This window comes from Calliphora vicina, chromosome 1, assembly GCF_958450345.1.
Source record: "Calliphora vicina chromosome 1, idCalVici1.1, whole genome shotgun sequence".
Lineage (NCBI taxonomy): Eukaryota > Metazoa > Arthropoda > Insecta > Diptera > Calliphoridae > Calliphora > Calliphora vicina.
In genome coordinates this window covers 50,876,289-50,890,096 of record NC_088780.1, presented here as the reverse complement: position 1 = coordinate 50,890,096, position 13,808 = coordinate 50,876,289, and the positions used below count along the sequence as shown (strand labels likewise).

General features: G+C 31.0%; 1 protein-coding gene across 9 annotated transcripts in view; it reads left to right on the top strand.

The window, feature by feature from the left end:
- osa (trithorax group protein osa) overlaps window positions 1-13,808 on the top strand; it is a 163,879-nt gene that overhangs the window by 6,155 nt on the left and 143,916 nt on the right. For all 9 annotated transcript variants that reach the window (XM_065512556.1, XM_065512589.1, XM_065512573.1 and 6 more), the window contains exon 3: window positions 1,178-2,286. In XM_065512556.1, the coding sequence (XP_065368628.1) occupies window positions 1,291-2,286 (996 nt within the window). In that variant the 5' untranslated portion in view covers window positions 1,178-1,290. The remainder of the gene's footprint in view (window positions 1-1,177; window positions 2,287-13,808) is intronic.

Here is a 13,808-nt window from a genome sequence, read left to right as displayed (position 1 = left end):
TTCTCAATTCATGGATAACTCTTACAAATTCGTTACATCTATTTTTAAAAGTACATACCTACCTAGTAAATTAAAAACAATAGGATATCTTAAACAATTTGTTGAACTACCTATATGACCATATTTGAATTAAATATTTTGATACGTTTTCGAAAATGACTTGATCGAAACGGCTGTGATCGAAGTCGAGCAGCTTCGTTCTTATCCTCACTCCTAAGTTGCTAAAATCCTAAAATACTTACTCGATGTCAAATGTTTTAATACATTTTAAAAGGGTTGCATTGCCGTTGTTAGTTAAAGATTTTTTGTTTCTTTCAAATAAAAAAATGTAATAAAAATTACGCAAAAAATAAACCACCGCCAAACTTTTAGCTCCGCTTCTCCCTCTGGACCACAATATTTCAAAATATAATCAACCTGTAATATTGAAAACAATCTTTGATTAGTTTACAAACTAAGAAGATTTATGGAAATTTAAATTTTCTATAACATGCATTAGATTTATTTTAATAGGATTCTAGACTACTGCTCTGTGGAGACGATCTCAAAATTAATATCTATATGGTCAGCTACAGTGATTCAAAGTTGAAAATTGTTCTTTTATTCGGTATCAAAATAATATAAAACTTTCACCATCACAGTTCTAAAATACAATTATTTATTAATATTCATTCTATGGAAATATTGAAAATAAACTGGACTCAAATATCTTTTATTTTCATTATGGCAATATTAAAAGAAGCCGTAATAATTAAAACGAATAAATAATTTTGAGCTTAATAAACTACTGAACATTCTTTTAGAGATCAATATTAGCCTCGATAGTACAACAGTACTTTTGAATATTAAATAGGATCAAAAAAGAACGATTGTATCAACATTTCCGAACTTGATGACGACAATCTCGTGCTTTTTATACTCTTATGTTGAATTCAACATACCAAATAACTTACATAACAAAATTCGGGAAAATCGGGGCAAGACTTCTTGTTTTAAGCCATCGGCAGTTTCGTACTAGATTAAAGAAACAGGGTGCATTTTATCTTTAATCTTGTACAAAACTGTCTACATGATAAGCCTGATTATTGATATTCTAGATTATAATAGATATTTCTTACATATTTCTTGATAATATTATTAAATAATATCAATAATGTACGTTTTGTTATACTTTCAGATTACACTCAACTAAAGTTGCAGCGGAGAAGGAGGTTTTTCTCAATATTTCTTATTGTTTTAAGCTGCAACTAAAAAACGAAGACCAATTGCAAGAATTGAGTTAAACAAGTAATGAATGAGAAAATAAAATCACCCTCAGGGCAGGGTGGTGCTGGATCCGGTGCGGGTTCAGCAGCTGGTGGCACAACAACAGCTACATCGGGCAATAGCGCAGTTGGTGGTGGTGGCAATATCAATGCTGCGATAGCAGCAAACGCTCCCGGTGGTCCCGTTTCAACGTCAGCGGGCGGAGGGATTGTTGGTGCACCAACACCAAACAATGGCAATGATACAACGGCACAAATGCCAACACATCCATATGGACCACCCGGTGTTGGTGGTGGTGATCCAGTAATGTCACACTATCACATGCATCAGCAGCCACCACACCCGCAACATATGCCACCACATCAACCAGGTGGACCCGGTGGTCCACCACCACCACAGCCGCCTACTGGTGAACATCCCGGCAAAGATGGTGTCGAGTATGGACAAAGTCCATTGGGTGGTCCGCCGCCACCACTGCCCGGTGGTCATCATCCCATGTATGGACGTTATCACCATGGAGATCCCAATATGGATCCGTATCGTTATGGGCACTCGCCTATGCAGCAACCACCGCCTGGTGGTAAACCACAACAATCTGCGCCCGTTGGCGGTCCCGGCATTGGCTCGCCGAGTCGGCCACCTCCCCAAAGGTATATACCGGGTCAACCGCCACAAGGTCCCACGCCGACCCTAAATTCATTGTTGCAATCATCGCATCCACCACCTCCACCACAGCATAGGTATACGAATAGTTATGATCCCCAGCAACCGCCGCCACCACCCCAACAACAGCCGCCACCTCAACAATCACAGGCACCTACACAGCCGGGTTCCGGAGGTCCCCAGCCTCCAGGCGGACCATCGCAAAGTGGACCGCCTGGTCCACCAGGACCACCCCAACATGGTGGACCGCCACCACATCAGTCGCCGTACGGTGGTCAACAGAGTGGTTGGGCACCACCACCCAGACCTTATAGTCCACAATTGGGACCTTCACAACAGTATAGAACACCACCACCGGTAAGTTTTTTTTTTTTCTTTTTAAATATTTATATTTAATACGTTGATTGATTTGAAAATATGATATCGAAATAACAATAATGCATAAATTCCCAAGATATGCAAACAATTATTCCATCTGAATATATTTACTATATCGTTAGGAGACACAAAAACTGTTTTCTCATTTGGTATGACTTATAAGTCCTTTTTTTGGTACTTAGGACATATTCTACTACTTATTTTGTTTTTTTTTCTTATAACATAGGTATTTTTATTTGAAATTTTATCCAAATACAAAAATTAAAACAATTTTAATGCTTTTATATTTAAATAATTTTGATAAAATAAAATAACAGCGAGAAAAATCTAAATAATATCATAAAAAGTGGACTTGTCATGTTTGCACACTAAACTAACGATAAATGTAATAAAAATTATTTCAATGTGTAGGAAACAAATTTTAATTTCATAAGTTTTTATTAAACTAGAAAAAAATGCCTTAAGAAAATCTTAATGAATGCAAAAATCAAAATTTATAACGCCACCATGATTAAAACAGCAACAACATTAATAACAACAAAGAGAAGCAAAACAAAAAAAAAATCAAAGTGTTTTATGTTCCTACCCTATCACAATATTTATTTATAATGTGACGTCACAATTATACCGTTAAACCATTAAGAAAGGTTAATAAACCTAAATACATATAAATGTACAAACATGTACAAGTATAGAATGATATAAAAAAGCAACAACAATATATTGAATGATTTCAAAACAAACCAAAAAAAACACAACAAATTGGTTGTAGTACATATGTACATGTTTGTATGCAAGTGTATGATGATTCTGTATGTAGGAATATAAACAAACACCCAAACTTACCTCTTCATCATACACTCATTCATACTTAATGTTATTTTGCGATACTCTCATTGTTTGACGTCTATAATAATAACAACAACTAGAGACATTGTACAAACTTACATACAAACATACCTACATACTAAATGTGCACACACATAATAATAATAATTTAAATATACACATGTACATAAATGTAAATTGGTTAATCGCAAACACTAGACACACTAAAAAATTCATTCAAAACAATAAAAATAAATAAGAAAACAAACAGCTGATATAAACAGACCGTCAAAAGACCGTTTGTCAAGCAAAAGTGGTAAAAATGAAAATAATAAAACAAAACAACACATTTACTTATACTTGTATGTATATATGAAATATGTGTATAAATAAATGTTTAGTAAGAGGACAGAATGAAAATTTCTTTGAAAAGGCCTTGAAATCCTTTCATCTTGCAATGTACGGATAAAAAAGGCACTCAAACAATTTTGTCCACTCCAAATAAGGGTAATCTATAAGTTATACTTAGGGTTCTAAGTTGGAAAAATATTGCCAGATTTGTTGTAATTTCATGTCAATCAAAATATTCGATTCGGTTTTTTTAAATTTTCGATACTAGTCGTGGTTGTCATGGAATGCAATCGTGGCCGGAATCGGTTTTGAAACCGATAGAAAAAGTACATTGGTCTCGTGAAATCGAAAGTTCTCGGTTTTATATTAGATCTAGAATTAAGTTATTTATCGATTAAACAAAGAATTACATTGCATTTCATAAGTGAAATGTACCTTTTTGTCGTTTTTAAAACCGATTCCGACAATAACTTCTGATTTCACGAGACCACTGTTGAAAAAGTTAATACGATAACAGACTATTTCATGTTTAATAGTACTGTGGCTAATTTGATTTTGATAACTATAGAAACATTTGTGTATAACAGTTTGTGTATAACAGTTTTTTATAGAAAAATTATACACAAATTTGTAACTGGCTTTTGTCTATAGAAACATTCAGTATAACTCTATAGAACACTTTGTGTTCTATAGAATTTTTTTCATAAATATATTTTTTTTTGATAATTAATACAATTTATTAACCAAGCCCATTGGGCCAAATATGTTTTTTTTAAGAAAATTTGATGAATTTTAGCAATATTTCCTTTAAATATATTGCTGCATCTCAACAAATTTACACATTTCAATCACATTTAGTGGCGATATGTCAACATTGCATCGTTGCACTAGAGGAAAATACATTTCATGAAGTGGCCACATAAAATCGGTACGGATTAAAGCGAGCATAACTTTTAAATGAAACAATATATGTTAACGTTTTATAGATGAAATTAAAGCAATCTTTTTATCAGATGTGTGATGTCTTATAAATGACAGGAATCGCTTTTCCAAACTGTAATTTTTTATATATAATTCAGAAGAGCTTGACTCTTCAAAGCGCAGCTGCGGATTGCGTGCCAAATTCAATTCTAGGTATTCATATTTAAAGGCCACACAACCTCCATCTGCCGAGACATAAAATTTTTGACCTGATATCTGCCGAAAATCAGATTTTCGCTATCTTTTTACCCGACAAAGTGGGATTTTCTTGATATTTGTGCACGATTTTATCTTTAGCTTAAAAAAAATTAAACATAATGACTAGCAATTCATTGTAGAATAACGGTAGATTTGTTGTTAAAAACACATGGAAATCTTTTTCCATTTTGATAACAGTGGGCGTTGTTATGATTACTACAGTGCGTACCGATTTTAAGTGGCCACTTCTATATTAACTCTTTAATAAGTAAAAAAAATAAAAAAGTAATTCTTATACTCCTGTTTCTATAGACATTATTTCAAACATTAACTTTTTTAACGGTAGACATTGCTTTCATTAATTTAATGCTTTAGTTTTAAAAACGAATACCAGACTAAATCAACATAACAACCAACAGACCAGACCTTTCCTCTATCCCTTCTACATTTATCCACAGATACTAAAATTTTAGTTTAGTACTGGTACTTGTTACTTGTTTTTGTTTGCTTCATGGGGTATGGGATATTTTAGATTTTCTACAATCAAAATAAAATTCTTTCTTTTTTTATTGTTTGTTATTGTCGCGTGGCACAGTTTTTATTTTGTTTTTAATACAACTAATCTACTCTACAAATTGCTGCTGAATCATTATTTATTGCTCATTTATTCATTCATAATATTATTATTTTTATATTTTTCATCCAAGTGCCCACAACTATATTCAAACAAATTAAGATATTAGTATGTAGTATATTTTTTTCTCTTGATTTTATTTAATTTAATGTTTTTTTTTTTTAGAAAAACTGAATGAAATTCTTTATTGCTTTATTGTTTTATTTTATTATTCATAAACAGTAATAAAAAAATGTGTTTTTTTTAATATCTATATGTTTATAAAATAATTTTCAATGCAGAAATTATTATCATTTCATTTTAAAAGTCATTAATCTATTTATATTATATAAATAAGTTTATTTTTTTTTTAAATTCACGTTTCTTTTTGTTCTATTTTTAAAAAAAGTTTGTGTCTGATTTAGTTTGTTTTTATTACAGTATAGATTTTATTTATTTTATCAAATGATTAGTAAGAAGGTCAGGTTTTTGTATTTGAAATGTTTATAAACAAATATATAACGAGGGAATTTCTATTTTAGAAAACAAAATTTCATTAATAAAACTAATGCATAGAGGGTTTTGCATTGTTAGAAGTATGAATGTATATTTAAAATTGGATATAATTTGATATTACAAACAATTCTAGGATGTTTTATTTGTATTATTTATTCTAAATAACAAACAATTAATATAGTAAAATAATGGTTTTATGTTCAATTAAGCCTTTCTAGAGATTTTTACTGGTTCAAATTATCATGGAAAAATGTGTAGTATAATGGGTGTATCGCACTCATTAAATCTTGTAGTTTCTTCCATTTATTTGGAAGTATTGAAAGTGGATCAGAATATAAAGGGTTTAAGTTCAATTTTATTTGCAATCTTTATCAAAAATTAGTTTATACTTAACACATTCAATGGAAGATGTAAATTTTAACTTGAATTTTAATTTGGAGGTTTATACAAATTGTTTTTTTTATTAAAACAAAAATAATAAACATTAAAACAGCTGTTTTTTTTGGCAGACAAAGTCAACTACTCACTCTCTGCCCCTATAAATATACTCCAATTCTTGTTTAAAAGCAACAAAAAAATTTTCGTACTTGTTTAACCTTCGCTTTACCAATACCCACCCGGGTGACCACTCGGTTTTTGTTAGCTTAATAATTTTTTTCATTTTGTTTCGATTTAAATAAAATTTAGACTCAATGAACAAATTTTAGAGTTCTATATTATTTAATAAAAACATATTAAACTTTTTATAAGGTTTTTTCGATTTTTTAAAATTTTGTTCGTCGGATATATGGATAGAAGGGCAGTATCACCCGGGTGGGTATTGGTAAACCACGTACATAAAAAACCTTTGGTAAAGCGAAGGTTAAATGTGCGTGTGTGTTTTTGTTCCTCTTTATAATATTGTTTTTGTTTTGTCGTTAAACAGTTTACTTCAAAGAAAACAAAATGTAAACAACTACAATTAATGGTGTTCTTTAGATCTAGTACTTTTTTTCATAAACATTTTGTGAAACAAACAAAAACAACAACAAATAGCGCAACAAAACATAATTGGCATAATAATCAAAAACAAAAAAGAAAAAACGTAACAATTGTGTTCGTTTGTGACGTAATATACAAAAGGGGGATGTATGGATGATAGGATGAAACATTAAAGGCTGCTAAACATCAAAGTTATGTATTTAAAACTGGAAAAAAATCTTTAAAAAGGAAATGAAAAAAAAAACTAAAAGAAATGAAAATAACAATGTTATCGAAATACAATTGTTTTCATTTAAACATGATAACATTAAAAAAGGAATTTAGTGGTTTAAAAAAATTCTTTAAAACTAGGTTAGTACATTTCCGCGACGATATAGGTACATATGTCTGCTAATGTAGAAACTCTTTGGACAGCGGGAAGTTCAGTACCTCACAACGCTTTTAACCAGTCAGTGAGTTCAGTCTAAATGTCATTTTCAATGCTGCATTATATCCATATAAAAATAAAACTTGGAATTGCAGCTGAGTTCAGCACTTAACTTTAAAGTTTTAAAGAAATTATAAAAATAAATAAATGTCAGCCTGCTAATCAAAAGCAGTGCAAGAAGACTTTAAGGGAATGTACGTACATATAAGACTATATGTAATTTTAGTCGGGTTTTAAGCAATCTGCGATATCCAGTTTCAGACACACCAACTGATGTTTTAGAGATCATATAATCATATGATATTTTTGAGAAATTTTTGATGAATGAGGTATCCTGTACCTGCCAACTATATGCAATACATGCCTATAACTTGTTAATACGAAACCTAATAACCAGACCACGAATTTCTAAATAGGATTGAGATCAAGAAATTGATCGTGCCAATTAGGAACTTGAATCCTGTTGTTCTTCAGACATCCTTTGCACACTTTGGAGGTGTGCTTAGGATCTTTGTCATGTTGGAACTTGCACTGAAGGTGGCATTTCTTTCTGTTTCTGTTTGACTGTCGCTTTGCAATACATAGGATTTAGTCTTTCTCCTTTTGGTCTGCGAACTCGTCTTATATCATCTTAATTTTTGAAATTATATTTAGATTCATCAGAGAACAGTACCGTTTTCCATTTTTAGCATCTCCAGTCGAGGTGTTCTTTGGCAAATTCAAGTTTCGCTTTTCTGTTCTTGGCTGATATAAAAGGCTTCTTTGCTGGACGTCGGCTGAATAATCCGGCTACTACAGCACTTCTGCGGTTAGTTTTTTCGCTAATACTCAAAGATAAATTGTTTCTTATTTGACCGGATGACGTTGTAGGATCGTTTTGTATTTCTCTCTTGATCAAGGAATATGGTGATGTTTTACGTGGACGACCTCCGCAAAGCACGGGTAGTAAGATGCCTGAAATAAGCCTGGAAATCACTGATTGTTCAACTCATGCCGTGATAGACATGCTTTTTTTTTAAAACGTATTTCTTGTCATTTTAAACTTTTTACAACGATTTTATATTTATGCAATATAACAATTTAATTTTTATGCACCACGTGCTCTGTCAATTTGTTTTATGATACATTATTTAGTTTGTGAAGAGTACCGCTCAATTACATTCCAAAACTACAGAGGCGTACTGAAATTTTTAAAATTTTTGTTAGGGGTGCTAGTGTTTTGTCCGTTTTATTTTATTTATAAATATTAAAAACATTTTTATCGAATGATTTATTATTCACCAACATTAATAGGTAATATCTTAAAAAAGGGTGTTTTCATGAAAAACAAATCTGATTTGCAGAATGTGTTGTTGTTGTTGTAGCAGCAGTGATTGCTGAGTTGACAGCCCTTGGCCGAGTGAACTTGGGTCATTCCGGTGCGTAGAACCAGCTGTCGTGGGAATGGCAGAATGTGTACTTTGGGATGCTTTAGCTATGGCCGATACTGTATGTACTTGCAAAATGAAATCAACTTGCATAAATTCAAATTAAATCAACTGAAATAAAAATCGCAAAATAAAATTAGAATTTCTGTTTCGAATTAAAACTAAAACGTAGGTACCTACATTTTCGACTAAAATCTGATTTAATCCAACACATGTAGGTATGCAGATTTCTATTAGAAACATAAAATTCCTGTCTAACGTGGTTGCAGACGCCGTAGTCGTTGTTGTTGTTGTTATTATTTATTTTTATTGTATGTATTATAAAATATCATTATCAACAACGTCATCTTCATTATCATGGGCCTGATGTGTAGTTGTTGTTGTTCATTCACTGTTCCTCCACGTCAGTATGTCAAGGTTGTATACATGAAATGAATAAACAACTACAAAAAAAATTATATATAAAAATAAAATCTATAGAAAAAAAGTACAAAACAAAAATTTAAGGAAATACCCTCCAACAAAAATAAAAACAACAACAACAACAATGAAATTAAGTAGGAATGAGTTTGTATGTTTAGAAAATAAATACGAAAATAAAAAAATATAAAAAAAACAGCAACAACCAAGTGAACGCAGTGCTTCACATGAAAATAAACATACCTACACTCAAACATACATAAGTACAACATGTAAACAAGTGTGAGATTGGTGTATATGGGCAAATATATTTATGTCAGACTAACAGAGTCTGACTAGTGCAAACACTTTTTTTTAATATAAAATATAAAGTACTTAAACTACTACTATGTATATGTACTACCATTACTCCCATTTAATACTTTGACACTTCCTGGTAAAACTAACACACAACTCTTTTAGTTTTTCTTATTCTATTATTGCATTGAATTTTTATTATTGTCTGTACAATATATGTAGGTACCTAGTATATATACAATTTTTTTGGGTTAATTTATGCAAAATGCAAAAGAAGAAACAATAAAACTGAAAATTACAAATTACATTTGCAAATGTAACGAGCAACGTAAAACATACAGACAAATTTCAATATAAACAATAAGTCAATGAACTTTTCAAGAAATAAAAAATAAATAAATAAAATTTATATGTAGTACGAGTATATATACATACATATATTTGCACATTCACAACCTAGATACTACTATTAAATATTACTCTGAATTACCCCAAACCCAACAGCACCCTCTCAACTGTCACTACCTCTTTATCATCAATGCATTTGTCTGACGTTGGCGTTAACGTGAACGTAGCCGTGTACGGCATCATCATCATCATCACCATAGTCGTAGTCGTCATAATAACTATGTAGTATGTGCATATAATATAGCTCAACCCAAATGGTTTTTAAATGGGTTTAAATTTTGTTTTATTTTATTATTTAAACACACATCTTTATATGAAAATAAATATGTATGTATACATTGCTGTCTGTCTAGCTAGTATTGGATTAACAAACAAACAATTTGACAAACCTACATTCAAGCAGGCATTCAAAAAATAAAAACAAAATACAAAAAGAAAATCAGCTGAGTAGGTGAGTATGTTTTTTTTATATTTTGTTGCCGTTGTCGTTGCAGCTTTTTATTTTTTGTTGTTGTAGTGATACCAATAAATAAAAGTTGAATGACATTAAAAAAATTGCAAAAAAAAACACACACACGCACGCACTTAGCAAACAAAGTGAGAACAAATAATAATAATAAAAACAACCTCAACAACAGCAGTTGTATTTTGTGTACAGAGAAGAAGAGCCATCGATTAATAAGAATCGTCTACAAATCAATCGATATCCAGAGACATGTGAAGATGGAACGTCATTAACAATAAAATAATGAGATATAGGTGTATGTGAAAAATTAACGGTTTAAAGAAGGGACAAACATACAAATTAGACAATACACAATACACAATGCCCACTATCGCGGGATATTACAAAGCGAGCAACCTGGCGAGCAGTACATAGTTTTTCCATAGTCAGATCTCTTAATAATAATCGTTTGTCTGGATCGGCCTAATGAGTCTCTGAATTACAACAAACAAAAGAAAGCAGAGGATATAAAGATTGTCTCTTTAATTATCTTCAGATATCCTCCAACGTACACGAAACATAGAAGTAGATCCGTGAAATTATGACCGCTTGCTTCTTCATTCCTGCTGGTCGACTAACCGTACTCCAGTCGCACTTACCAGCAGAAGCAACGGTACTCTCCGGCAAGCGTTATGGCATCCCAAGGATTGTCCAGCAGAATCGCTGCATTAGCATGTTGGTAAATGAGAACAAGTGAAAAAGTGGTTAGATCATTTGAAGAACTGCGACTTGAGTTCAGGAGTTGTGAATCTACAGTTCGGATGTCAGTGTCGCAAAAAGCTGTACAGACACTACCGTATCCGATCCTAAATGGTGTCTGCGTGCTTTCATAAGGGAAATAAAGTTGTGTTCGCAACCTTCTATTCTCGGAAACATCACAGCTTTACACGCCAGCTGATGTTGCAGAAGTCATAAACCATCTGAGGCTATTGGAAATGACGGTATATACCTGTTAATGTTAAAACACCTTGGCGGGTGAGGAGTTTCCAATAAAAACCGCGGTTTTCAATTTAAAACCGATCGGTTTTGGTTTTAGGATATTTTATTAAATATTATACCTTTTTGAACCAGCTAGTCCACTTACGCTTAAAGCCGGACATTTCCTGGAATACCTTGCTTTGGGATACCAATATCTTTCCACATGCCCAAATTGCCTCTCCTGGTACAAAATTAACATTATTGTTGTTTGAATACCACTGAAGGCACTCTTAATCAAAAAAAGGTTTTGTAATATTATTCAAAATGTAAAAAAATATGTATAAAGAACGATAAAAAGAAAAAGAATTTCATTTATATTCAAATTAATACAAAAAATTCAATTGTTTCCAAAAATCTGAAAAAATAATCTGTCAAAATAATAGCACCACTCATCTTGACCTGAAAGCAAAAATATTGCAATTGTATTAATATTGTTTACTGTGGTTGTAATGTGAGTAGCTATCCTTACATAGTGTTTTTAATATTTAGTTGCGTTACCCTTGTTGGAAATAACTGCTTTGCAGCGTCTTCCCATGGAAATGGCCAAGTTCTAGATATACTCTAATGAAATGGAGTGCCACTTTGACCCAAAGATCATTATTATTAGTCGGTTTGACTTCGGATACCTTTTTCTTAACATCAACCCAAAAATTTTCGATAGGGTTTAAATCAGGGGACTTTGCAGGACATTATTGTCCTGAAACTACTTTTTAGCTTTTTTGCTGTTATGTTTTGAGTAATTGTCTTGTTGCATGATCCAAGTTTTATCATCCTTTACACAACAGGTGTATTTTTTTTTATAAAATTTTACCTAAATTTTTTCGCTCGTTATTTTGCTTCTAAGTTCTTTAACGTATTGCGATCCAGAACTTTCTGGACTTCAATCCAGCATTAGCTTTGGCTCTGTGCCCAAAAGAAACAGAGCATTTAAATTTACTAGCTTCTTATCTGATAGAAGGGTTCGGTGCTCTTCGAAAGAGGTGTTCGACTACCAATATCGGTTACACCTTTATTTTCTTCCTGATCAAGGTTTAATGTTTAATGGCTTTTGAAACAGTGTGTCGATGAATCTTCAAATCTTTTGCTATTTTTTTTGAAAGTCTGTATTGGATTTTTTTTATTTTTTAGTGTACTTTTTTTCGGTGACAATTTTGACCGAAATAACAGTTGAAAATTAATGATTTAGAAAATGACGTGGTTAAAAAAAATAATAATTTGTTGTACCAAGGATAAGTATTGGCTGGAATAGTGTGTATAAGTTTTTTCCGACTCACTCTTTGCAAGTATTATTACAAATAAGTATCGGAAAAAAATTCAATTTATGTATATCGATTTGATTTTACATAAATTAAGCTCATTCAATTTTCAATATTTTTTTTTTCTTGTATCCATTTAAATCGCTAATCTGTGTCTCATATACTACTGCATATTGTATATGATTGATATGAAACTTGAAAATATATAATCTGAAAATCGTATTTTTCACAATGAATTAAAAAAAATTTTAAAAATATTTTTTTATTAAATATAATAAAAATATTACAATTTTTACATCTTCCTATAATTATCTGATTAAATCTCTCCATTTTTCATTAATCAAAGTACCCTTTTACAATACAGAAATTGAAAGGCAGACATTTGTCTCATTCTCTTTTCAACTAACATATTCCTGTCTACTCTACTCCATTCAACCAACCCCTCGCCAACAAACCGTCAATTTCTGCATTGTAAAAGGGCACAAAGCTTTAGGGTCTAAATTTACATACATACTACCAAAATTTCCAACTCTTCACCAATTTTCAACTCTTCACCAAACAAAATATCCAACTCTTGTAGCTGCCATATTTATATTTGAAAATATGGCCACACCACAAAAAACCAGAGGTGGATACCTAAAGCATTTATACTTTTATTTGTATATTTTAAATATTTTGAAAGATTTTTTGGATAATATCTTCAGATTTAATTCTGACAATAGCATATTGCTTAAGTATTATTATTTTTATTTATAAAAACTTTATAACCTAAAAAAAAGTCACAACAAAGTTTTTAAGTTTTGTAAATTTTATTAATAATTTAATTTAGGATGAATTTAAAATACCGTTACCGAAATAATACAAATCGATAGCCAACCTTGATTTTTTTAAATATAAATTATTGTTTGCAAAACTAACTATAGTCATATTTAATGATTATATGATCAATTTTATTTCTGTTCAGGTGTATAGGGTCAATGTATAAACTAGAAAATTAAATTTAACTGCAATTTATAATAATTGTAACTACAGCAAACAATTTTATAGCAACTGAAATACAGCAATTAGTTGCTGTTCTCAAACATAGTAGTAGTAAAAAATTTATTAATATTTATTTTTAATAACTACTTGCTTTGTTTACTATTTACTAAGAAATATAGCTAGCATGTTCATACAGCACAAACCAGTTCACTTTTAGTATATTTTTCCTTTTGATTTCATTAAAACGACGTCATCGACATGAAAAAATGTTGTTATTGTTGATTATATAAAATACAAAGTTCAAATAAATACTAGGTATAATAATAATAATAAA